This window comes from Myiozetetes cayanensis, unplaced genomic scaffold, assembly GCF_022539395.1.
Source record: "Myiozetetes cayanensis isolate MyiCay16 unplaced genomic scaffold, myiCay2020 scf5-8, whole genome shotgun sequence".
Taxonomy (NCBI): Eukaryota; Metazoa; Chordata; class Aves; order Passeriformes; family Tyrannidae; genus Myiozetetes; species Myiozetetes cayanensis.
The window spans coordinates 20,996,265-21,023,407 of record NW_026087742.1 but is presented as its reverse complement, the minus strand read 5'-3'; the positions used below and the strand labels follow the sequence as shown (position 1 = coordinate 21,023,407).

The window sequence follows — 27,143 nt, the reverse complement described above, 5'->3', positions numbered from 1 at the left end:
CTGAAAGAGGAGGAACATTCTGCCCAGCTATACGTCCAGCAGATTTCATGGTCCTGGCATTGCTCTTATATTTTTCCACATTCAAAGTGTTTTTTGGAAGTACTGCAACAGACAGAAGTGTAGTAGATGGAAAGCAGATTTGTTGTTAGCATTTTTCTCTCCTTTTCTGGAGCTAGTTACAGGCATAGTGAGAGAATACTGGTGTTGGACTGGAGGGTGCTGTCTTGCAGCATTTGCCAACATAAATAGAGGGCGTGGATGCAGATGAAAATTTCACATGCTAATGAGAAACATGAGTAGCAAGTGCCTTCCTCCTTCCTGTACCTTCCCCTGACACCAAAGGCAAGAAATGCTTCTTGTGTCTACCAAGCAAATCCCAGGGGGAAATTCACAAAGGTTCACAAACACACACACACTGTCGTCTCCCTAACTGTAGTAAGCTACAACAGAAACACTTCTCAGTTCATTACCTCAGACCAGCAGGGTGAAGGGTTTCATAGGTCAGTGTCATACAGTTCCTTGTATGGTGCAGAGAAAACAGGGTCAGAAATATGACTATATTAAATCCAAAATTGTAACTTGAAAGCAAGCAAAGAAAGTTTATTGTAGTTTTCTTCATGCAAACCAAAGCATGGTCAGCAACAGCAAGAACTTATAACTTACTTTTCTGATCGTGGTAGGAGATTCAAAGGAAAACTGGGTATAAGCAACCATTTCAGAAACCTCTTCCCTCAACTAGACAGCTACATATGGTAAATCTAGGGTTCAAACTAAGAAACTTAAACAGGCTTCCTTGGATTTAGCAGATTAGCTGCTAAAAGTTCTCTTCAAACATATGTCAAGAACTTCAAACCTACGTCAAGGTTATAAAACCATACAAGTAAAAAAATACTTTCTTTTATAACAGCACTTGTGCAAACTTGGTGCTTATCTTCATCTTCCTGTAATACTCAGGAAGAGCTTAGGCAAGGACTGAGTACTAACACCAGGCCAGGTTTCAACACCATATACTGAAGGAAGTACATCAGTTTGCCTTTTCTGAGGTTCAGCTACACAACAGCTTCACTCTAGAAGCTGAAATAGATGGAAAAGCCATTATTTCAGCTTTATGAAAACAGAAGAATAATTTTCACCACACCCTACCCCCCCCCCCAGTTTTCTAGAATCCACCTGGAACCAGTTACTATTTATATATTTTGTTGGAGTTCATTCAAGCTTCTTCCCTTTCTTGCCAGGAGGGCTGACACTGTGTATGCTCTTCCTTTCAGAGCTTACAGCTATGAAGAATCATTGCACATATTCCTTTATATTACTAAATTTAAAAGGCTGAACATAGACTTGGGGATGGTTCATCCCCTTTGCTAAGATTAAAAAAAAAAAAAGGCACGGAGCTGACCATTTTCCATTACTTTTTTTTTTTTTAAATTTAGACATAACCTATCAGCATTTCATTTACTTTGGTATACTTACACTTCTGTCTCCCTCTAAAGGGAAATTTATTAAGATTTGCTAATAAGACTATAAACCTTAAATAGTCATGCCTTTGTATAAGAAAATAAGTAGCTTTCCAGACTGAGAAGTAGAAGAAGTATCCCAGAGGCTACAGAAATCCTGTCAGTCCCCAACTTCAAGAGGTAGAGAAGCAGAAACTGCACAATTTCCAATGTTAAACCCACCCATTATGAAAAGAGGACAAAGGGAAACTTGTTGAACATCAACTAGTGTAATTCTTCAGGAGTGCATGTGCAGTTGTCTTGGCTGAGCTTTTAAAGGGCTATCAGCTCTCCTTGACAGTGATTGCAACAATTGAAGGTTACATCTTCATATCTTGTATATGGGTGAAACCTTCCAATACTCTTCTTTGAGGAAAGGAAGGAAGATGGGGAAGTCTCAGAAAAAGAAACTTCTGTTGATGTTTCCGGACGTGCAGCTGGATCCAGTACACGTAACATCTACGGACGAAAAAATTGAGACTGAAAATATTTCTATACAGTTTAATGGGTTTTTTCCTTCCCTAACAGCTAGGAAGGATTTCTGCTCAAAAGCAATTTTTCATTTTTTTTTCCCAAGTTCAAATATCTCTCTATCTATCTAGAACCTCGATATAAAGATTGACATGTATCAAGTTCTTACCATTTCAGCCATTTTCTCAGCAGGGGTATTGCAAAACTCCACAGTTGTTGAAGTCTTTTTTGGACTGTTAGTGTCAACATTTCCCAGAAGATGCGAGCTCACAGCTTTGGCTAGCTTACAATTCACAGCTGCTAGCTCTGTTGTAGTGTAAGGCTGGGCACTAGGGTAATATGTCTGTTGTCTCCCCCACTGAAGAGAGACCATGAGCTCCTCTAGCAGCCTGTGCAGAAAGGAAAGAAGCAGGATTAGTGGGCTTTATACTCTGTACTGTATAATCAGCACCCAGCACACTTAAGAGAAATTGTCTCTTACTAAGGCTTACTGCACAAGCTAAATCTTCACCAAAAAATGTGTTTAAAAACAAGGAGACGAACAGGCTATTCTCCAAGACCTCACCAAAACACTACTTTAATGATGTTAAAACTTATTGGACATCTGGCAGAATAAGCACAAAAAAGTCCATGGAGGTAGAAGAATCTTTATGTTTTCGAAGGAGACAGGTAAGACTTGAAATCAAGACAGTAAGTGATTAAATCAAGAAAGCCTGAGGATATGAGGGATGTCAGTTCCATAGTTTATTACCTCTAAGACTTCACACCCCTAGGGAATGAAGAAAATTACTTTCCTTTTGCTCTTTTGTGTCTAAGACTGAAAAGTAATGATACTATACATTAGCATAATTAATTTTTGTTGAATATCACTGAAACAGGTGAAAGTTATTTGATTCTTCTCTAGCCTAGAATAAAGTGGCAAAAATGAAGTTGGCACAGAGGTAGTCTGGATTAGAAAAATCGTACTTCTGTGTATCAATCATCTCCTGCCGGAACTGATCGCGTTCATTCAGCAAGTCCTGGATTGCACTTTGGGCATCCCTGGTTTGACGCTGAAGAATTGCTCTGGTATTAGTTAACTCATCAGCCATAACCCTGCAAAAGAAATCTACAGTCAGTAGTGTAAGTGAATAGTTTGGAAGTCACCTTTATTATACTACAGATCATCATCTGTCAGTTCAAACTGAGGATTAAGCTGCTGTTCTCTCTCCCCTCCCCCATACAGAGCCTATATCAACCTGATTACAAAGGACAGGCATTAAGAATAACTTCTCTTCAACTCCAGTCAACACAAGTGCAAAATTCTGCTTCGACTCACTGAGTTTAAACAATTTTAGGTCACTTAATACAGATCTAATGACAGACATTCCAAAATACCTTTGGTAAATGAACATAGTTGACAAGAATACTATGAAAGAAAAAGCTGAATACATTTTTTACTAACATTTCTCACAACTATGCTGTAATCACATGTTTTCACACATCTCTAAACAGCTATGGTTACAGACTGCATTCATTTACCTCTTTGCCTTTCTCTGGGGCAATAACTAGATGACAGATAAAAGTGTTTAAGAGCTACAAACGAGACAGCTGTTGTCACATTTTGCTGCACCATGAGGCTTGGCACTGACCCCTCCAGCAGGCATTTCAAATGCCTGTGATATTTCAAATGCAAAAACCATAATGACATTTAAACAATCACCAGTTAGAAATCTGAGGTAAAAATGAACCAGATCGTTGCAATATTGAAGAGTGTTACTCTAAGCACATTGCTGGGACTCACATCCCTGACCTCTGAACTCCTTGGGGATGCTAAAAAAACAAGTTAGGATAGTAACTCTTGCTTAGTCAGGACTTGAAAGTACTTAACATTCACCCAATATGCTGAAACTTCTTAAGACCAGCAAATGAAAGGGAGGAAATTCTATTCTATTACCACTTTCTTCAAGCAGTAAGGTCTTTTGTAATATGCATTAAGCCTCATAATTATAATTCAGTCAGTTTATCCAACTACAGTAGAAAATTAAAAATCCTACAACATTATTTACAAATCCAGCAAGACAACTAAACTTATCAAGTTAAAAGTCCAATTCATTGTCAAAGCATATTCTGACTTTCAGACCAGCTTTTATGGTTACAGAAGTAAAATAACAATGGGATTCTGTGCAGTAACACAGTGTTTGATGAAGAGATTCACTCTACTCTTTATTCCATACTAGAGCCCTGAATCAGTCTAAGTGATGCTTTTAACCACATCAGTTTCTTCACAAATTGATGACTGTATCAATAATGGGGTTAGAGATGAAAATCAAGCTAATTATCTTCAAGAAAAGCCAGGACAGCTGCCCTGGAAGACATTTTTAAACCCTAAACTGCTAAACAGTTAATCAGAATTAAGAACTCCTCTCGCTATGTTGGCAAGAACTGTATATTTTAGGAGGTTTGGGACTCACTGTATTACCTTTGAAAAGTTGGACTATTCAGATTTACAAGGAGCTTACTTTCTTTATACCTTTCCTGTATACTCAAATGTCATAGTAGATGTCAGTACAGCCGTTGTGGCTGTCCTCTGCATATGTAAGCACGCTGCAATGAGTGCATGTGATGAAAGACTAAAGGAGAATGCTGTTATAACAGCTCTGTGAGAGGCAATACCTGCTTGCTAGGAATTTGCTTCGCCACACATCACATTGGATAGACATGCGCTCTAATTGTTCAGACAGCTGAGACATATTCCGGCCCAGGACTTCATTTTCCAGGATGAGCTGATTTTTCTCACGAGCCATCCGTTCAAAGTGGTACTGCAGATCGTCCCCCATAGAAGCAACAAGTAATTTCTTCAGCTCCCGATTGACCTAGAATTAGACCAGACTCTCTTGTGACTATCAACAGAGAATAAAACAATTCCTACTTCCAGAATACAGTGCAAATTATTGTAAATTGCTAACAATAAATTGCCTTTCCATAATAGGATGCATCCAGGCAAGCATAAACATTTGAGCCTATTCCATGTTTAACATATCCTTCTTTAAACTCTAACAGAGCCAAAGAGGAAGAATGAAAGCCTCCTACAAGAAACTAAGTTTCAGTAGCATCCAACTCCTGAATCAGTAAGTTAACAAAGGATTAGACAAGACATATAGTCACCCCTTCTACAATGTAACATGTCTCATTAGTGTTTGAGGAGCAAAGTCTTTTCTCATTAAAGGATTCATTTCCCTGCAGCCCTCTAATGTGTTTCTCTCAGCTTCAAACCTTTGATTCTTTCATCTCTTGTCAGAGAAGCAGGACTCGACTGCTTTGATGTACTTCTACTCTGTATCTTAGCTGGTAAGTTCAAAAAGGAAACTATTTGTTTCAAGGCTAGAGTGTCATAGCAGTTTTCTTTGGTCACATTCACAAACTGCTTACACAAACCAAAAGAATTCAACTGTGTGAGAGAAAATACCTTTAATTTCTTACCTCTGTCTGTATACGCAGCTGATTAGAGAGACCTTCCTTATCCTGTAACAACCGCTTTTCTGAATTTTTCAGCTTTTCAATTGCATTTTTTAGCTCTATCTGTTCTTTCTTGGGATCTGTGGCTCCATCTGACTGATGGAACGTGTCTCCTTTATGTCCCACAGATTTAGCTACCTTAGCATTTTTAGTTGGAACAACATGGGTGATGGCTGCTTTGGGGACTAATATACGAATGGCTTCAATCTCCACTGATTTGTCAGCATGTACTTTCCCCAGCTGCAGAACTCCAGGACTCAGGGAAGAGGCTGTCTTTTTATGCGGGCTGTGGTGGATATGATGGTTCGTAGTGTTGGCTCCAGTAATTACTTCCACCGATCCAGCTGTCTGCTCTGTTTCCATGCCATCGCCAGGTCCTCGAATGGGCGAGGAGGCCTCATCAACTAGAATTTAGAAATTGTGGAGGGAAAGTTTACCACCTTTCAACTTGGTCATAGTCTCGTTGTAACTCTTCCTTAATTTCTGTACTTCAAAATTACAGACTTTAATTGTACACCGCATGTCTAAAATAGTCCTTTGTGGCAGCAGTTATCAAGCACAAATCAGAAAAGTCATAGAATGGTTTGGGTTGGAAGGGATCTTAAAGCTCATCCATTCCCCTGCCACGGCAGGGACACCTTCCATTAGACCAGATTGCTCAATGTCCCATCCAGCCTGGCCCTGAACACTTCCGAGAATGGGGCACTCACAACTTCTCTGGGCAACCTGTTCCAGTGCCTCACTACCCTTGCAGTAAGTCTTTACTCAAACATGCATTTCTCATTAAAACTAACAGTACGAGACACAAACATTGATCTGAATTGCATTAATTTATATTTCATGCTGCCACACAAGATTAAATGCAGACACAAAAAAGAACTTGCATGGAAAAAACTCTTGACAACATTACTCATAGGCTGAAAGCAAAATCAGGTTTTGGGAGCTGACAGAATCAGAGCAGTTTCATTTTAAAAGCAAGAAGTAAATAAAAACAGCTATTAGCTAGACAGATGCTGACACCTTAAGAAGTTCAGCAGGCTTTTAAGTACTATCTAACGTGTTTTTAGCTGTCCAGATGAAGGTTTAAGAAAAGCCAAAAAGCCAGTTCTGCTCCATTTCTACTCAACACCAGTATTCCCAGTAATGCTGCATTCTGCTCTGTATTCCCCAATACACACATTTACTGAAATTAATTTTATTTAAGTTCACTAAGTTTTCAGCTGAATGAATTTCTATTGTAGTAGTTTCCTCACAATGGGTGAGATTGCTTAGTGTCATATGAATGACCTACCTTTTTCTAGAGATGTCATTTTCTCTTTAGCAGCCAGCTCTTCCTAACTAGGTAAGCCTGAGGAAGAAATGAGGAGGGGTGTGGAAAAAAAATCTTTAGCAATGTAACAGTGACAGTTAATCTTGGATTGTCCTATTTTCTACTACAACCTCTAAACTCCAGTTCAGTAGCACAGTGAAAAACCCACCCCAAAACAAAGGGAAAAAAACCAAAATTATAAAAACTACATCAGGATCCAAAGGGTTAAAAGGAGAAGATTGTGAGGCTTCTGGCACTGGTTTCTTTTTTCACCAAGAGCTGCGCTTCAAGTCCTTTCTCTTGCTCCTCATCCAGTTCCAGTTTCCATGCCTCAAACTTCTCTTTCTGGTCTCCCTCCTTTTTTCGGTGAGCCCTCATCTTACTCTTTAAAATCTTTGAACGCTCTCAGAGTACAACTGCATAACCATGCACAGATAACCTAATATAATCACAGAACCACTAGGGAAATCCCACACTGAGCTTCAAGGAGAACAAGAGGTGAGGAAAGAACAATAGCAACTGCAGAGTTGCACAATTGCTTTAGTCCTGCTTGCTATACACAGCTTTTTTGATAGTGCCAATTCTCAGCCAAAGAAGGTGTCTTGAGTGGCTGCACATGCTTAGCTTACCCTAACAGAAAAAGTTTACCCCAGCTTGACCCAAACTACCATCCTGGCCATTTTTCTCCTTATCCACCAATGGTATTGACCACTGCCACCTTCATCCACAGGTCCACCCACTCTCAATTCTACAGGTCACTCGTCCCCCTTTTCTTGGGTCTATCACTAACTACATTAGCTTGAGATCAGTATATCCCTACTTTGTTTTGGTTTTATTATCTTTTCTGATGAACACAAAACAAAAGAAACACCTTTCGCACCTTGAGCTTTCTCAAACTACAGATGCAGGAATGTCTCACCACCTGTTGCTGCTACAACTGGAATTGTGTGTTACTCATTTAATAGCATTACACATTAATCACCACTGCTGTTCATTCCTTTGTGATTGAGGATCTCTACTCACTTGAGGAGAACGAGGAGGATGAAAGAAGGAGACAAGAATACTCAATAAAAGGACTCGTTATGAGCATTTGGCCTTATCCGCTCCGTCTGAGACCACCTGCTGATGACTGCTCCTTCACTGTTCGCCAATCCCGCCCTGCTACGTGCAGAGGCAGTGTAAGCCTTTCCACGTATCCCCCTCTCGCTACATCTCCGCAGGCAGAGCTCCTTCCCCGGTTGCATCATTAACCGCGGCCCCTCCCACTGACGCGCCCCGCAGAACCCCGGGCCTCGCACAGCCGCCCACCCACCCGGCCAGCCCCGGCCACAGGAGAGCCCTGCCCCGACCCCCGGCCCCACAGACCGTCCCGCGGCCCCGGCGATGTCACGACAGCCCCGACAGTTGCAGCACCCGCAGCTTCCGCGTCCGGGGCGGGCGGGGCCCCCCGCGCGTCGTGTCCGCTCCCGCCCCGCCGCGGGGCCGAGCGCGGGGGCGGCGCTTCGGTTTGCGGGGCGGGCCGGGCACCGCCGTCAGCGCCATCGCCGCCGTCGGCGTCGTCACCATCGCCATGGTGAGCGGGGCAGCGGGGCCGGGGGGCGGTGGCGGCGGCAGCAGCAGCGGCAGCAGCAGCGGCAGCTCCGCGGAGCTGCGCCCCGGGGTCGGCGGTGGCGGTGCCGCTGCCGGGGTGTGCCCGGCTCCGTCCGCCTCGCTGCTCGGGGGTGCAGCCGGGGCGAATTTGAAGCTGCCGTTCAGGCTCTTGGATGCCCTGCTGTTGTTGGGAAGCTGTTGGGAAGCTCTGGGCCGCCCTGCGTTAGGAACAGGCTGGTTCAGGAACTCAGGAGGGAAGGCAGCTGGTAATACGTTTCGGGTGCGACGGCGTTTATTCTTCACCGGATGCACTGTATAGTGATGCAGAGCAGACGACAGGATGTCTGTCACTGCAGGGGCACCAATAAAGAACCAGTTTGCACTTTGATATCAGGAAAAGGATGTTTTCACTTAGAGAGTGTTTGGGCACTGGAACAGGCTCCCCAGGGAAGTGGTCACAGCACCAAGCCTGACGGAGTTCAAGAAGCGTTTGGACAGTGCTCTCAGGCACATGGTATGACTCTTGGGATTGTCCCGTACAGGGCCAGGGGTTGGACTCAATGAGTCCCTTCCAACTCAGCATATTCTGTGATTATAATACAACTCAGCTGAGTCCCCTTTGCCCAAGAAAGCATGCTAAACCCAGTGTCCTAAAGCTGTTTAAAAGCCCAACAGTTTTAAATTGAATTTTGTATTCAAGCACATGTGCAAAACACATGTAACAGCTTAGTCGATGCACCTGCTCACCGTCTAACACCTGCCTCACACAGGTCAGGTTTGCCCCAGCCTGTGCAGCAGCTTTACTTGCACCTCACTTTGGGAACACAAGATCAGCATTTGCCACTTAAATAAGAATGCAACTGTTTATTTTCAAGTACAGGTATTGTAAGTCGTTTAATCCAGGCAAAACTGTAATTTTCAGTTCCTGTGTTGAATTTATTCACATTGGCAGGAGTCCTGCTTTGTGAGTTCCTGCAGATGTCACTTCAGTAAAGCATTCGCTTTGCTGTAGCTGTCACTGAGAGTGATGTGTTTCTAACCTCCCTTTATTTCTGGGGTGACACCAAGTGAACTGATTAATTAAAGCAGTGTTGAATCTTACAGCAACCTCTAACAGAACATTTCATGGTGAATTTATTTAATGTCTTTTAAAAAGCCTTCAGTGACAGGACCTTCATGATCTGTTGACATAATTCCATTGCATGATGATTTTTATAAACTCAGTTCTCTGAGTGTTTTTATATTCCGTGCCACAAATGATGCCAGGGATTAGTTGTTTTGTCCTTGGTGGGTATAAAGATATTCCATTTTTGGCTTTTATGTGTGAAAGAACTTGAAGATTATAACTTTGCCCTTTCCTCTTTTCACATTTCTCTACATGTGGTGTTTAACCTGTAGGTTGCTTGCCAACTGCAGTGTGTTTCATTGCAGCTAAGCAGTATGTTTGTTTCTTGTGTCTTAGATCTTTATATTGCCAAATTTACTATCCTCTTTTTCCTGAACTGTTTTGTGCTCTTAACTGCAGCCCACTGTAATTATCAGATTTGTCTCCTGTGATTTTGTTTTCTAGATAATTTTTCCCCTTCTATTTGATTTTTTTTTTTTTGCTGATCATTGTTGTAGTACTTTGCATCTGTCTCTATAGAATTTTCAGATTATCATTTGGAGTTCTGCTTCTGAACTGCTTGCAATCTTTCCCATCTTAGTCATCAGCCCAGATTCTGGAAGTACGCTTTCGTAGTTTCATTTTCAGTGTAATAAGGAAAATAGGAAATAAAGCAGATGCATGGCAGATCACTTTGGATCACCATTTGACTCCCAGTTTGCAGTGGAAGTATTCCTAATTACATCTTCATCTAGTAGTCATAACAGCTCTTCAGTTTAGGCCCTGCTGCCTTATTCAGCTTGTCAGATTCTCAGGTGACTTAGATTAAAAACTCTGTCAATGCCCTGTTTGTCACACCTGTGGTTTTCCCCTTCCTCACTGTGTCAGAAAAAGATTTGTTCTTGACAAATTCACGTGGTCTGCTTTTTATTATTGTCTTCTTAGATGCTCAGTGACTGACTGCTTAATAACTCGTTGCATTATTTTCCTAAAGACTGCCTCTTGTGGAACTCTCTCTCTTGCCCTTCTCCAGTGCCCTGGGACCTTTCTCTTTTGTTTTTTTCTCTGGCCTTTCAAGTGTTACAGAGTCCTGTTTGTTTCTTTTATACTTAAAAAACCATCAGTTTTCCCACTTATATACCCTTCCTCCTGATGTTTTATCAAAATGCATTAAGAATAATTTGTCTGCTGGGAGATGATGGGAAAACATGTTTTGGGAATGGGTGCTGCCCAGTTAGGGATGGACACAGCATCCTGGGAAGGGATAAGTTATATGACTGTTGGATACCATGAATTTACGCAGTTATTTGTCTAACAGCACCTTGGCTTTACAGGTCTGCTGATCGTTGGGAAACAGCTTTCATTGTCATCAGGTGGCAGTATTTCAAGTCAGTTCTGATGCACTCTGGCATCTTGATTGTGATTGTGTGACTCATGGCTGCTGTGGACAGTGAGCAGTAAATTCCCAAAGGGAAACCTGCTTATCCCCATCTGAGATGTGCTCTCCCTCTTGGCTGCTGAAATGATTTATTCTTTAATGGTACCTTTCATGTAACCATGTGTGGAGATGAATTTGCCCATCATCTTAATAGCGTTAGTTTCTTTTTATTCATGAGTTTGGTGCACTCTGACACTTGAAAGTGTTCCAGATAAAGCAGTGCAGCATTTGCCAGAGAACAATGGGTGACTTGCCGAGCAGATGCCATCTGGCATTGATTTTGCGGATATAGAAGCAAATGGTTAGTGGAATAGAAGTGTACAACTACCTTAGTTCTTTTTGCAAAGTTGGGGAAAGTATATGTGAAGTAGACTCTCCTGGTTGCCAGAACTTGCACTCTTGTAATTGTAACCAAAATCTTGAATATATCGGGGGATGAGCAGTTCAGCTCACTTCAGCAGAAAATTTTACAACTTGTGTTTGTTACTGTTATTATTATCATCAGTACATGGGTAAAACCCACAACTTAGAGAGTATCAATATGGAAAGCATCAGTTTAGGCAAGACAGGGAAGAAAAAGGAGTAATTTTTTAAAAACACTTTCATTCATCAGTGGAAAAAACTCTTTTGAAAAACGGGTCTTAGAAAATAGGACGTGAATCAGGCATTTCTAGAACTGGGAGTCCTGGGTTTCTCATGGTGTAATCAGATTTTCAGCTGAAGACTTTATAAAGGCAATACAGCTCATGAGGCAACTGTGGAATATACCTTTGTTTACAGGAGTTTCATCTGGGACACAGTAATCTAGTGGTACTGGATGAGCTGGTAAAATGGAATAACTTTGGTGAAGATCTGTCCTTCAGAGCTATCATATAAACAGACAAAACTGTTTCCTGCTAATAGACTTTCCTGAACAAGTGCACATTTATAAAATGACTTTTCTTTTAATAATTTTCAAATTACATACTTTTTGTTGCAAAATAGCTGCCATTCTGTCTGTCATTTGCGTCATTTCATCACAGGGAAAAAGAAACTGTTACATGCAGCATGAGGAAAAACTAAGCAACATGCTTACTTTTTAACAAGGTAGCCTTTAAGTACTTATTGCATGGTGAGTCTTCCTGTGACCATCAAAAATATGTCATGGTTTCTTCTTGAACTAGTGCTTCCAAGTAGTGATAATTTATTTCTTCAGCAGGTAGGCTGCATGCATTGCAGAAGATGTAGCTGATAAAATAACAGATTCTTTGGCACTCTGTCAGACAGATGAAAACTGTTAAAAAACCCCATAACTTTCCTTTGTTCCAGGAGCTCATTTTGGTTTCAATGCTGACATCTTTATGACATTATGTGCTATATAAAATGCCACGCTACAAATATAAAGTTGACAGGTTTATAATCCATGGGATAAATTACCTCCTACTGTAGCTAAGTCTTGGCTTTGGCTTGCAGAAATTGCCATCTCTCTAAAAGTAGTTTTAGATGCATTGGTGGCTCTTCTGATGGAGTGGCTCAAATGAGTGACATTATGATAGCAAGAGTTATCTAGCATTACCTAATGATAAATTCAATACTAATCTCCCTTTGTCACCCAGAGTTGGCTGGCCAGATCCTTTGGGTTGTGGGATCTTAATAAATTTGACATGTCTGTCCTAATTGTATGCTGGGGTTCTTTTTTTTAATATGCACATTGTTAGAAACTCAAATTCAGGAATTACCCAGTGAACCATTGCCACAAATAAAGAAAAGTTACAAACTTTCAGTCGGCAATAAAAATACAATAGGATTTAATGACAGAGACACTGGTTATTTAGAGAATTGTTCCAGGCAGATTTGACATGGATAAAATTATGCTTAACAGTGTTGTGTCAGAGTTCCTAATTTTTGAAAGTACATCTAGTTTGTTCTTAATAAAGTAACCCAATAGGTCTATGGAGGATCTGGAGCAACTTGGAAGAAAGTACATTATCTTTGGGCAAAGAGATGCCAAGCTATAATAGGAATCACAGAATCATCATTTAGGTTGGAAAGGACCTCCAACCTACTCAAAACAGGTCTAACCAGACCAGGCTGCTCCAGCCTCTCTCCAGGCAAGTCCTGAGTATCTCCAAAGATGGAGATTGCACAGCCCCTCTGGGCAGCCTGTGCCCATGTTTGACCACCCTCTTGGTAATTTTTTTTTCCTAGTATGTGACTGGAGTGAAAGCTCAGCAAGTATTTGCATGTATAAAGGGCATATCCCTGATCAAATGAGCACATAAAAGAGGTAGAAGACTTTTTTTCCTCATACTAACAGTCTACCTAACAGAAATGTTCCCAATATGAGAAACTCTGTGAGACAGCCCTCAAAAGTTGTCCTGGAGTGGACAGCTCTGATACTTGTCTAACACCTGTGGCATAGACATTTTTGGAGGCTGAGTGTTTCCAGCCAGCATGGGTTTAAGAAAGGCAGGTCCTGCCTGACCAGCCTGATCTCCTTTTATGACCAGGTGTCCCACCTAGTGGATGGGGGAAAGGCTGTGGATGTAGTCTGCCTGGACTTCAGCAAAGCCTTTGATTCTGTGTCCTATGTCATTCTCCTGGAAAAGCTGGCAGCCCACAGCTTGGACAGGTGCACTCTTGGCTGGGTTAAGAACTGGCCCAGAGAGTGGTGGTGAGTGGTGCTGCATCCAGTTTGGTGGCCAGTCACTGGTGGGGTTCCCCAAGGCTCTGTACTGGGGCCAGCCCTGTTTAGTATCTTTACTGATGGCCTGGACGATCTTAGTAAGTTTGTGGATGATGCCAAGTTGGGCAGGACTGTTGGTCTACTGGAGGGTAGGAAGGTTCTGCAGAGGAATCTGGACAGGCTGGATAGATAGGCCAAGGCCAATTGTCTGAGGTTCAGTAAGGCCAAGTGCTGGGTCCTGCACTTGGGTCACAACAACCCTAGGCAGTGCTACAGGCTGGGGGAAGAATGGCTGGAAAGCTGCTCTTGCACCTGAGGGTGCTGATTGACAGCGGCTGAACGTGAGCCAGCAGCGTGCCCAGGTGGCCAAGAAGATCAACGGCATCTTGGCCTGGATCAGCAATAGTGTGGCCAGCAGGACTAGGGAAGTGATTGTCCCCCTGTACTTGGCACTGGTGGAGCCACACCTCAAATTCTGTGTCCAGTTCTGGGCCCCTCATGACAAGAAGAACATTGAGGTGCTGGAGAGAGTCCAGAGAAGGACAATGGAAATGGTGAAGTGTTTAGAGGGTAAGTTGTAAGAAGAACAGCTGAGGGAGCTGGAATTCTTTAACCTGGAGAAAGGGAGGCTCAGGGCGGGGGACCTTAACGCTCTCTTACAGCTACCTAAACAGAGGTTTTAACCAGTTGGGGGTTAGCCCCTTCTCCCAGGCAACCAGTGACAGGATGAGAGGACATAGCCTCAAGCTGCACCAGGGAAGGTTCAAGTTGGACATCATGAAGAATTTCTTCACTGAAGGGTTGCTAAATGTTGGAATGGGCTGCCCAGGGAGGTGGTGAAGTCACCGTCCCTTGGGGTGTTCAAGAAAAGACTGGACGTGACACTTAGTGCTGTAGTTGGTAAAGTGATGATCAGTGGTGTAGTTGGTAAAGTGATGATCAGTTAAAGGTTGGATTTGATGATTTCAGAAGTCTTTTCCAACATAAATGATTCTGTGAAGAAAGCTATATGCCCATGTGTCAGCAATTTTTCTGTGTTAAAGGTCTTCATCACCCAGACTGTTGTGATCTGTTGCTTTATCATTTAGTCATTTCTACCTCCACTTACAGGGTTACTAATTTTGAGGCATAGTACACTAGAAAACGATGGCAAACAGAGATTACTTCTTACTGATCATTTCAGAAGTTAACACTTGAGTTTTAAATAACTTGCTCAACCTGTCCTTGGGCACCAGAGGGCTCTCCTGTATTTGCAAAGAGTTGGCTCCTCTGAGATGCGTTCCTGAGAGCCTGTTGCATACTCTTTGTTTGCATGGATCCTTCAATAATTGTAACTACTTTGAATATCTTTTTTGAAAAATCACAGCTTTTTCTACGGAATATTCTAACACCCCTTCAAAGAGAGCCACAGTGAGAGGTCTACGTGTGGGAAACAGGGAGGTAGGCAGGCAGGCATGCTGGAGGCTGTGTACTTGTTCTTCCACATGAACACTGCACATTTAAGTATGATCCCTCGCTAAACTTAGTATCTCTCCTATTTTTATCCTTTCCATGTATTCTTTCTCCTACTGTAGGGACTGTATTATGCTGTATGTTTTCTAGTTACACCAATGCTGTCCTCGCCCTGTCCCATGTTCTCTGTTACAGTACACTCTGATAACTGAACCGTGGTCTTTAAATCTGAACATCCCCAAATCACTGGTGAGGAAGAGGGGAACTGTGGTCTGGATGCAGCTACTGACATTCTGGGCTAGCAGTGTTTCCTGGTGGCAGCAGCAGGGACACTGGGCCTGGCAGCATTTTCTGACTTCTTCTGCAGGTGCCTGATTCCTGTGCTGCAGTGAAGGGTCTGTGGAAGCAGGAAATGAGGATGAACTGACTGAGCTGCCTCTGTCATGTTTTCATCAAAATCCAGGGGGATTTATAATGCTTAAACAGTACACATATTTTAGCTATTAAATCTTACTAACCTGCCATGAAGGGTGTGATGGTGATGATTATTCCCATTTGACAAAAGGATAAAGTAGGAAATATAGCCTCCTTTTTTAAAAAATGCTGAACATCTAGTGCACTAGTGCAGGGGGCAGCTGAAGGTGAATCTAAGCAAATTGCTCAAACCTGTGTATAGGATAGGAATCTCTTAGTGTCTTCATCCAGCAGAGACCTTTGCATCTTTGGGGAATAGCAGTCAGTGCAAAACTATCATGACAAAAGTCTATACTCTGGGAGAAAAATAAATCTTTGAACTGTAGAACAAATCTTCGTAAGATGAACCTGTAAAAGCCTGCAACAATTGGCAGAGTTTAATAATATGGTTGTACTCACCCACTTTGCCTTCTCTACCCCACAGAAGTTTTTAGGTTTTTACTTTACTAATGGGAAATTGCTAAACGCTTTTGTCATGAGAAGTTCTGTTCACTTGTGACTTGTCATTAGTCTGACTTCAGAATAAAGTATGAACACAACATTTCTACTAGTTGAAACCTGGATTTAGTCCAGCTACCTTAGAATCGAGACCTAACACAATTCAAGGGGAAAAGAGTAGTTTTTTAACATCAACATTTGGTTAAGCAGTAGTGCAGACAAGATGCCCGCAATAGTGAGTAAGAAACGTCAGCGAAGCTGTTTGTCTGCTTCACAGGATCATAAATGGTTACTAGACTGTTACAAACTCTTGAGTGTTCAAGGTAGACACAGCATGTGTGGTCTTTAGAGCATTCACACAAAATCCTGGGTGCTAATTGCTTGTAGTATTGGCTGCTGAGGGATCCTCTGTCCTTTAGCTGTGATTCCAAGGCAACCAACTAGTTCTTGTTAAAAACACTTCTCAGAAGATTATTATGAGCTGAGATAATCTGAAAATGCTGTAGGCATTATACTACTTTGAAGTGTTGTTGACAGCTTTGGTTTAGAATTTGTAGGTGTTTCCTTTTAAACCTCTACTTTCAGCTGCTTGTAACTTTCTCAAATTTTAACCATTCTGTGTGAAAATTTCCAGACAGCTTCTACTGGAGGTTGAAAATTTAATGGAATACCCAAATAAGAATGTGTTGGGAGAAAATTTGAAAATGCTTCTGAGTCCTAATTAAAAAAAAAAAGAATTAAAAAAACCCTAGTGTTCACTTGAAACGCTTCAGTTTTAAAAAGACAGGAAAATTGGAAGCTGAGAGTTTGCCAGAGGAATGATATCTGTGTCAACTTTTATGTTAGACCAGGTTTTGAGCCTTTCGAAAATGTTTTTCCTGTAAGTACAGTATTGGTTGGAACTTGTAATGGGCTGTGCACAGGTAGCTCAGTGTATGGGTAGCCCTGTTTCCCTCCTGGGATCCCATGTAGACACTAATCTCCTGGTTGGAGAGTGGAGACAGCGTTCAGCAGCTGACCATGGCAGCGTTGGTTCTGCCAGTAATGACTGATTAGGGGCAAAGCACCTAAACTCTACTCTCAGATGTTATTAGTGTGATGACCTGAGTTACAAATGCTGTTCTGAGTCGGGGAACAGCTTTGCTAATGCTTAAATTGCTGTCAGACTCTGCTTGAGGTAGTGGAGGCTGATAGACACACAGACATGTGCTGAGCACTGCTGACTACTCTCTACTATTTCTTAGTAAATTGACAGAACTGCAAAATAGTTTTGCTGATGTGACATAGAATTGCAGATTCCTAAATCTGAGAAGAAAATTTGAGGCCTTCAGGCTTCTAGAGTTGTGTTTATCACAGCCCCTGAGTATATGGGCATGGTTTGCTGAACTGAGATCCCAGCTGAAGAGCAAGATTAACCTGGTTAGTGCTACAGGGACAGAAGTATCCCCGTGTTACTTGGCAACAGATGCTCCAGGCAGCAGTAGCCATATGAACATATTTAGTCCAAAAGGTACCTGAGAAGCCTAAGTACCAGCAATACTGGGAATCAGATAACTGTGCATCTAAAGGATGTAACACAAGTTGTAGGAGGGTAAATGTAAATGCAGTAGAGTGTTTGACTCACTTGATAGATTTCCAAATATGATTAAGAATGTTACTAATCTAGCCAATACTTAATTAGTTTGAAATAGTCTAGCATTTGTGTGAAATTTTGATAGGTTTGCTTTCTATAAGGAGAGGATAAGAAGGGATATTGCTTACAAAATTCACCAGTGAGCTTCTGAATGTGGGGCTTATATTGAGAATTGTCTACAATCAAGACATTATCATGGAAATTGCACTTGCCAGATGTTTCTCGATTTGAAAACTGGTCTTTTGATTTTACTTTTTTGCTAAAGAAAAACCTGTTAAAAAAGTAGTGGGAGGACCAACAGCAGTGAGGGGGCTGCAAAATTGGAGCTCTAAAAATTATCCCAGCTCATGTGTCAGAAACATGAATAGAAGAGGAGGAGGAAAATGAGCTTTAAGCGACAGAGCTAATTAAGCGTGCTCTCTACACAGTGTTGTGGATTTAAGTTTTGCCTGGAAAATATCCTGTATTACACAAACTGTGAAGGTAGAAGATGGCTTGAATAACACAGCTTGGTAAATGTGTACTCTTGGGAATTCATTTTGGGATTTAAGGTGTGCTGCAATGCTGAAAATTAGAACACTTTCTACCACTCAGAATGTTATTTGTTAAATACCTTCAGCGTGTCTGAGGAGTCATGCTTCAGTTTTGCAAAATTGCCATTAACGTTCAATGTCTTAGCTACTTCTGTGCTTTTTTGCCTTTCCCTTTTCTTTCATAAATGGAGATTTTTCCCTTAAAGAATTACTGATGATGGAAAATTACTTGTAATATGCAAATATAATTTTTTATGCAGCTACTTTCAGTCTGTCTCAGAAAACCTAAATTTGTATGATGGCAATCTGCTGTATGTATCTGACCCCTTAGTTTTCCTGCTGGGGAGTTTGAAATTTACTGTCAGATTTCAGTCAGACTTGGTAGAGGGATTTCACAAGAATGAGGGGGGTGAAGAAACCCTCTAATGTGCCTTTTAAGAAAGTCTTCCCTGAGCACAACCATAGTAAGACATCAGAGAGTCCAGCTGGGTATGAGCCTTTATTAAATGCCTGAGCTGAAGAGAGGCTGTGGTCACAATAAGGAAGGGAAATGTGAATATAGAGAACTAGGCCTTATTATTTCTCATGCTTGCAGAAGTACTCGACTTTTTATGTAACATTTTATTACAGATTCCAATTGTTTTAAATGTTTTTGAATTGTCTTTTTCATCTCTCTGTCTGCAGAGGACTGTTGCATTGAAGATGTCCTTACATCAGAAAGAAGCACTCCTAACCCACTGGTTGAGACCATCTTTAAAACTAATTGAAGTTACATTTTTTTGGTTGGGTGGTCTGAATTTATGAGCACTCAGTGCTGCTTGAAAAGCTTGGTGTAGTGTAGAACCTGCACTTAGAAGCATTCAGCTGAAAATAGAGCAAGACTAGCCAGATGTTTAAATGGGAGAACAGGAAAGCTAACAAGTCAACCATTTAAAGAAATCAAAGTGTTTCTGGGGCTCTTAAGAAAGCAGGTGACACTGTGACAGTGCTTCTGTCGTTGGCCTGCTGGGGGAGTAGAACACTGTGAGAAGCTGCCTTTGAGGAAGGCAGGGTTAGATATGGTTGAAATTCCTGGCTCTTGCTCCTCAGACAAGGAGTTTGTCAGTGATTTCCTTCTCATTTATGCTGAGGTCCTCTTCAGGACTAGGACGTAGAGTTAAATTGGAAGTGGTGATTGCCTGGAAGATGACCGAGTGATTGGCTATTTATGAGCTTTGAGGAACTGCTTCAAATAATTCATAACAAGGCTTAGATATCTGCTGTAAGAATTTGATCATACATTTATATACATTTGATCATACATAAGAATAACTCCAGGACCTAATTCTGAGAATAATGTTCCTGATAAAGGCAGCTGGTCAGGTCCCCCACTTCACCCCACTGTCTGAAGAGCACGAGGCTGACATCTGTCGAAGGAATGCACCAGCAAATATGGCAGTAGTTGTTTTTTTATTGATAGAACCTATAAATAGAAAAGACAAGGATAAAGATACATGTTGACTGGCCATTTCAATAAATACTTTTTTTTTTTTTTTGGCCAGAGGGTGGTTGGCAAACTCTCAGGCATTTGTGATTTTTTTTTTCCTAAAAACGTAAGATAAGCATAAGCATTAATGCATAATCAGACTATCTGATGTTGGAGTCAGTCAGCCTTGTTGTATCTTCACCTGAAAAGTTTTGAAATAATTTGTATCCTTATGCTTTGAAACTCATCTCATTTTTTAAAAAATATTCTTGCTTTTCTAAAGTATTTTTGAGAGTTCCACCAGCCTGGTTTGAGGAGGGAACAGGTTGTGAGAGAAATGTGCCCTTACAATTGTTGCCAGAATTTTAGGATGTTTCAGAGCAATCTTTTCAGAAAGCTTTTTTAGTGTTTTAGGAGAAATACCCTTCCAGAGTGAGAAACATTCCTGTCTGCTGGTCCATCCTGTTCTCAGTGATTTTCATAGAAACAGCTCGATCTGTGCTTGACTGCAGGTTTTTCCCATGACAGCACAGTTTTACAGAATATAGAACAGAGATATAAGGATGGATTGGATTCAACTTTCACTGAGGTTTGTGCAGTCTGTTTATTGCTTCATTAGGAGATGAGTCAAATCCTTTGGTTCTTTTTCTCTCTGGTCTGATTTGAGAGTCACTGAGTCACTGAGAAAAACGAAGCAGCAGCAAACACAAAGCTGCACACATAAAATGTAGCAATCCTTTTCACGACTCCTGAACCAGTAAATATGTGGCCGTGAGCCCGTGTCAGATACACCATCCATGCTGAAGTTCCTGGTGGCATATGTAAGCCTCATAGAGACCAGATTGCTAAGAGCACGTAGAGGTGCACTTTCTAGATACCTCAGGGCTTTCTAATTTTAAGAAAAATTTGTTGCTGTTTCACGTGAAGTTCTTTTGAGTTGAAAAAAAAAAATTCGGTAACTCCTGATTCCCTGTGTTGCCAATTGTAAGAGGAACTCCAGCAAGAAATTTCTGGTAAAACTGGAGGAGAACAGAAGTACTTTCCCCAGAAGATTGCAATCGTGTGGCAGTTGCAAGGCATCTTGAAACTGGAAAAGCAAATCCAGATAGATGTTCTGCATAGTTCAGACCAGAGGGATAAAATTGTTTATCCACCTTCCCATGAGAGTTCCTTAGTCCTTGAATTGCTGTTCTACCACTGTTACTTCTAATGAAAACATTTGGAAGATCTCCTTTTGTTTTACTGTGAACAGAAGCCTTTTGGAAGTTTAAAAGGTGTACAGGACAAGACATCATGTCCTGTCCAGCTCTCCAACCATTCTGCTTTCTGGTTATGAGCATCCTTGGCAGTTTGTTTCCAGACATATTATTTCCCTCTGCAGCAGAGTTCTCTATGAGCACAGCTTTTTGCTGAATGCTTGGATTTAGTTTCTGGAACTTAGTCCCATGCGAGCTAAGAATGACTGCTTCCCCCATCACTTTCAGAACCAAGTACAAGTTTTAATTTTTTTTTTTTTTTAATTCGGCTGTACTTGAATAAATGTTTCTCATGTGCATGGAACCATCCTACTGCAAATTCACACATGCCAATATAAACAAAAAAGCGTAAGCTAGCAAAACCCACATGCATTTAAATGTTTTTCTGTGCAGCTTAGAAAAGGAAAAAGAAAAAGAATTATTCTTTCCATCTTCACAGTATGTGAACTTTTGACATCACTTATCTCAATGGCCCTAGATTTTACCATGGAAAGGAGATGTAAAACTTGAGCTCAAGACAGCTATTTTAAAACTATCAGTATATGGATGTAAAGTTGCATAGTCACCGCTGGGCTTTTTAATGTTGGTAATTTTTCCACTGATGTGAACAGTTATGAAAAAATATTTCTCCTCCATTAGGTATTGCTTGGTTAATTATATAGTCATGAGAGCAGAGACTATGTGTGATTTTAATGAGGGTAATGGTACAGAAATTAATGGAAACTAATTCTTTAAAGCAAGAGTTTTCTGAGTTATAATGTATTTTTAGATTCACTTGATTTGTTATTACTTGAGCTGTTCCCAGGAATGTGATTTCAGTAGTGACTAACATGTTTCAGCCATTTCCTATGGGAATGAGGTACCGGGGATCTCTTGTCAAGGGCTGTGAAATCTCTCCCTTTCAGGATTCAGTGTTGGTCTGGAGCAGTGTGATGCATTGAACATGATACCACATGACAGGTCATTGCTGTTCTCTAATCACTCTTCTCTGGACAACTATTTTCTGAGTTTCCTTTGTTAGGATGATGGATGGAAGCGAAGGATGAAACTTAGCTTGTCTCCCTTAGTTCTTTCTTATATTTGCGACTAATTCCTACTTTGCAAGTCAGGGCACAGCAGTAAAGGGCGTGTTAGAAAGTTGTTTGCCATACCAGTTCTGTTTATTTAGTGGTAAACTGATAGAAAGTAAATGTCCAGAAAAGATAATTTTAGGGCTGTGAAGGCTTAACATTTTATTGCAATGCTTCCGATATGTGATGGGAAAGTGGACAGGTTTTTGTGTTTGGGTTTTGCCTCCTAAATCCTACTCCTTCTTTAAATAAGTAAATAAAAGTTTCTGTTCTCATTTAAAATCATATATTATGAGCTTAATATGTACTCACTCTTAAAAACTTGCATTTTTAAATTAGTTGGTGTTTCTGATGACTTGGAGTGGCATTTTTGGAGAAATGCCTGGCAAGATCTTCCCAGAATATGTTCATCACGTTGTGATTGTATTCAGTATTGTCTTCTATCTGGTTTAAGACTATTTGCGTGAACCTGCAATAGTAAGATTGCAGTTCTGCTGTGTTTTACATTGTACTTGTTTGAGAGGGTCTTCAGTTTGCTTTTAGGGTTGAATTTCTTTGCTTTGGGGTGTGTGCCTTTAAAACAATTTACATGTTCACAAACGTAATCTGTTTCCAGTTGTCTTTACAATGTTTCCAGTAAGCTTTTAACCTTTCTACTGGTACTGCTCTCCACATCTAGAAATGCTTATTGTAATAATTTTATGCTGTACAACAGAGGAAATTCTAGTTATAGTCCAGGAGAAACTTTGGAGATTTTGTTGTGGATATTTTAGAGAACTGTTAGCTCTCCATATTTTCTAGATACAAACCAAAAGTAGATTCAAACTGTACTGCTTACTGATAACATTTACCGAGTGTTTGTGTATTAACTCTGCAGTTTTTTTCAAGCCTAAGTATCATTTATACCTTGGCTTTGCTTATAATGCCAAAAGAAGATAATACAAAGTGGTGATTTCTGATATTCAGATGAATAAGAAGTAATGGCCAGGAGAGATTGCTGAATAAAAAATATTAATAGCTGAGACATTGAGTAAGATTGAATTGTTCAAGGTTGGATGGGGCTTTGAGCAACCTGGAAGATGTCCCTGCCCATGGCAGTGGGGTTGGAGGGTTGGAACTACATGATCTTTAAGGTCCCTTCTGACCCAAACTGTTCCGTGGTTCTGTGAAATAGGACTGGTTTTCTTTTTAGTCAACCTCTTTGGTAGAGAACTGCTTCTCTATAACATCCATCCTTGACAAGGTGATGGTCAAATTAATTGATCAAATGTCTCGTCTTCCAGTAGTATTTTTAAGACCAAAGTTAAAATTGGTAATTTATTATTGTCTGCCAACTCTTATTTGTTGCTTATTGCCAACAAGATACCTATGTAGAAAAATCAAGGTATGAGTTTTGACAAAAGAGTTTGTTTTGACTTGTATATCTCCAGAACAATGATGATAGCAATGAAGACCCAAGCATGACTAACTAAAGTAAGAGCCAGAAGTCCTTGCTTTTACTGATGGATGCTGCACCCAGCATAGGAATTTAACCATTGTTAAAGGCTGCAGTGTGTACTGTACATACAATACAGAAGTTAGAGTAGCTCATATAAAGAAGGTTTTCAGAGCTGTACAGACTTGTATAGATAGAAAAGGAAGCTTTACATCCCCGCTGCATAAGTCTTTCTATGGTACAATCTTATCTTTGTTTTGCAGTGTAGGGTACCCTAAGGGCTGACAGGAGGGTGGGGCACTTGCTAAAATGTTTTTAACTGTACAGGTACAAGTATTCATCACATTGTAAAATTCTGAATTTGTTCTTCATTGTCTCATTCTTTCCTGCTACTACTTGTGTTAGGGCTTCAACCTGCAAAAGCACTTAGTCCTAAGTCAGTGGTAAGCTGAAGATGCTGAAAGAAAAAATGCACTGACAACAGAAGCAAGATCATAGTGGTTGTTTTGTTGGGTTGTTTTGTTTTTTTTTCAAATGTCTGTAGTCTTCCACTCACTAGGAAAATTATTATTCTTTTCCTGCTGGTTTTCCAGAATAGTTATGGAAGCCCACAGGAACTCTTTCTGTCCTGTTGCTTATTGAGCTGTCATTGTAACAGCTGAAATGCTGCTGTCTTCTAAAATCTGAAGTACTAAAAAGGCCCACCGGGCTCCAACTTAAAGTGCCAGTGCTTCCTCAACGTTTATAATGTTTAAGAGCACAGATACACGTAAAGAGTGGAAGCCTGTGGCAAGTCCATGCTTGCCCTTAGGAGTAGCAATCAGATTGAGAGGAGGTGTGGAAAATAAAAACTAGAACTCTGTCTAACAGCCGTGAAATAACTGATATTGCATCGGTAGCTGACAAACATGTATCACTAAGAGGTATTAGAACTGCACATCCTCGTGCCTTGTGTCGTGTTTCTGCTTACTTTGCTGGGGGGGTTTATCCTCTGGAGAATGAGAAGTGGAGAGAAACTGCGCATGTGGTCACCCTTTTAGAATTACTGCAGTCTGTCTTTCTTGTCGCACTCCTTGAGGGCAGAAAATGAGTTGTAAATGAGGTCGGGCTATTTATGCTTTATGTAAATTTCGGGAAGTTAAGTAGTGAATCAAACTAATGTTGTCCTTAACTTGAATACGTTTATCTCCTCATTAAGAGGAGTTTAGCTATGACTGTTAAGGAAGTGGAAAGTGTTTTCTTGTAGGATGTGTAGAAAATGTGTGAAGAGTCTGTAATTTAGTTGTAGGCAAACACATTTTTTTTTAACAAATGAAGGTAAATCAAATACTTTGACGAAGTCAAAAAGTCTAACAACAACTTCTAACAACTTTGTGACTGATGAAATCAGAATAAGTTATGAGATTTCTTGGAAAACTGCCATGATCCAAGTTCCATTATACTTAAAAGGTGATACCTAACAACTGAAAAGATGTCACCAGCTGTGGTAGGCAGAAGATAGTATGCAGAGTGTGCAAGTCCATTTACTAGAGATTTTTTTTTTTTTACTTTTCTGATAACAAATGAAGTTTTTTCATTTGCGTGTTTTTACATGTAAAATATACATGCTTTCTGTAATAGCCATTTTTACCCCTTTTTCTTTTTCCAGAGTCATGATGAGAGATATGCTTTCATTGCTGAATGGTATGACCCAAATGCTTCACTCTTTCGGCGTTATGAACTTCTGTACTATCCAAAAGATGGATCAATTGAAATGGTAAGAATGAAAGAAAAAAAAAATCTTCTGTCATAAATGTAATATCCAATTAAACAGTTCATAAAACAGCAAACCCCTCCCTATGCCTATTGATTTTCCAAGTAAGAAAATGTAATTTAAAATGTGTCTTGCGCTGTTTCTAAAACTAAAAGTAAAGTAAAAATATGAATTCACAGTGAAGCATGTGGAATAGCACTCATATTTATGATTTTTTTTCTTTCTTAAAGCTTGCTTTGGTGTGGAGAGATTCATTTTCACAAATCTGTTTTCATTCAAATCTCTACTTGAGTTTCAGAACTGAAGCTCAGCAACACTGACCTACTGCTTGAGAAGAATTAACTGAAACTAATTCCAAACAGGGGAATAAGCTTCATCAGGAATTCCAGAAGTCTCTGAAGAGTAAAATGTAAAAGACGTCTTATCAAAGTGGAGGAAATGGCAGATTGCTCTTAATTTGATTTAATGAAAAGTAGGACGTTTCAGGCAGAGGGATCTAAATTTTTCCATCAGTGGTGTTGCACAGACCTTTCTGACTTGTAGTTCATACAACTAATCCCCATTTTTTAAATGATAGCAGGTGAAAGCAAGCATTTTGCATTAGCAGGCATGTATATAAAAATATAATGTATACTGTAAAGATAATCCTCATAAGCCAACCAATGCTTTGTGCTTCATTTTAGGAATGAGTAAATGGTTTAGACTAGTCTTTTCCAATTTTTAATGAAGACCTAAGAGTATAAGAATAGTCTAGATTTGGATATTCACACTTAGTATTTTCATTATCAAATTTTAACTTTCCTGCTATAAATATCAAATGGAAAAATAAGAAACTAGTGGAACGTGCATTTTCTTACCTAAACTCCTGCTCGCAGAAACCATGGTACCCATCTGTACGAGGAGATGCACTTTGCACTGTTTACTGATGGTTTCTTTAAACAAACTCTGTCATAGCAGTGTCACATTGAAGTTAGTTCTTTGTGTGATGTCTGTATGTGCACAGTTGTCAAAATGTGAGGATTTTTGTTTTTTCTTTCCCAGAGACTGTTTAATCAGTCAGAAATTGTAATAATCTTCCTACACCACCGTGTGTGGGCTGGTGAAATTGTTGTTCATTTCATCTAGACATCTCAAAACCAAGAGCTTTCAAGGTGTTTTTGAACTATTTAATGCACTGTCTATGGCTTTGTAGAGTTCTGCATTTTGCCAGTGTGTTCTTAGGGGAAGATAGTGTGTAGTCAGTCACAGACTGCACGTGTCCAGGACAGAAGTTAAAAAAACAAAAAATGGATGTGAACACCTTTAGAGAAAGAATATTTCCAAATCACTTTTGGGGTGAGTTTCTGGATAGATGCTACAAGTAGAATTATCTTCTGGAGGTTTTTTTTAATTTCTGTAGAATTTGGGGATTCTTTTTCTTTAGTACTGCTTAATTCTTCTGCATCTTTTGATACCTTCCTGAGGAGATGACAACCCGCTCTTACTTCTAACTTATCTGAGAAGAAGGAAATAATGGTTATGAGCAGCTTGTCTCTACTTATGAAGAGGATGTTTTTCCTCCTTCCCCTGACAATAGCTCTCCTTTATCACACACCTCAGCTGAAGGTGGAGCAGAGCTGTTGAAGACATTTGTTACATGAAGACCTGAGCTTACCTTTTCTTTCTGTCCTGTCTTGGTTCCTGTAAAGAAAAATGTCAATGGTTGGATATAGGTTGGATATTAGAAACAAGTTCTTTACAGAGAGAGTGATCAGGCATTGGAATGGCCTGCCCAGAGAGGTGGTGGATTCACCGTCCCTGGAGGTTTTTAAGATGAGGCTGGATGTGGCACTGAGTGCCATGATCTGGTAATCACAGTGGGGTTGGAACAAGGAGTTGGACTTGATGATCTCAGAGGTCTCTTCCAACCCAGTTAATTCTATGATTCTATGAATAATGGAGAAGTTTCCAGCTTACTTTGCAGCTGGGAAGAAGACAGCATAGATTTTTGTCCAAGGACAGCAAGCAGCTCTTACAGTCAAACTGGATCTCTTGGCGGAGATGCCCCGTTCTCTGAGTTTCCAAA

At 40.5% G+C, this 27,143-nt stretch overlaps 2 protein-coding genes across 3 annotated transcripts in view; one reads left to right on the top strand and one right to left on the bottom strand.

Annotated features, from left to right (window-relative positions):
* Nucleotides 1-572: 572 nt before the first annotated feature.
* Nucleotides 573-8,252, bottom strand: BLZF1 (basic leucine zipper nuclear factor 1). 2 transcript variants are annotated; one of them, XM_050334150.1, is made up of 7 exons: nucleotides 8,137-8,252; nucleotides 6,754-6,810; nucleotides 5,427-5,866; nucleotides 4,620-4,819; nucleotides 2,931-3,059; nucleotides 2,134-2,353; nucleotides 573-1,952 (listed from the first exon to the last, which is right to left on the bottom strand). In XM_050334150.1, exons 2-7 carry the CDS (start codon nucleotides 6,770-6,772, stop codon nucleotides 1,767-1,769), a joined length of 1,194 nt encoding a protein of 397 aa, XP_050190107.1. In that variant the 5' UTR covers nucleotides 6,773-6,810; nucleotides 8,137-8,252; the 3' UTR covers nucleotides 573-1,766. The 2 variants fall into 2 exon arrangements, with proteins under 2 accessions (XP_050190107.1, XP_050190108.1); XM_050334151.1 differs by lacking the exon at nucleotides 8,137-8,252 and adding an exon at nucleotides 7,795-8,029.
* Nucleotides 8,071-27,143, top strand: part of NME7 (NME/NM23 family member 7) — a 91,839-nt gene continuing 72,766 nt past the window's right edge. Inside the window, exons 1-2 of the mRNA XM_050334152.1 lie at nucleotides 8,071-8,344; nucleotides 24,974-25,081. Coding sequence (XP_050190109.1) covers nucleotides 8,342-8,344; nucleotides 24,974-25,081 — 111 coding nt within the window. The 5' untranslated portion in view covers nucleotides 8,071-8,341. The remainder of the gene's footprint in view (nucleotides 8,345-24,973; nucleotides 25,082-27,143) is intronic.

Excerpts from the sequence above, each read along its gene's own strand:
- BLZF1 (XM_050334150.1), bottom strand. Across the intron at positions 3,060-4,619 it reads AGCAAATTCCTAGCAAGCAG|GGTTATGGCTGATGAGTTAA; the intron begins GTATTGCCTCTC and ends TTTCTTTTGCAG. Across the intron at positions 1,953-2,133 it reads CTGAGAAAATGGCTGAAATG|ATGTTACGTGTACTGGATCC; the intron begins GTAAGAACTTGA and ends TTTCGTCCGTAG.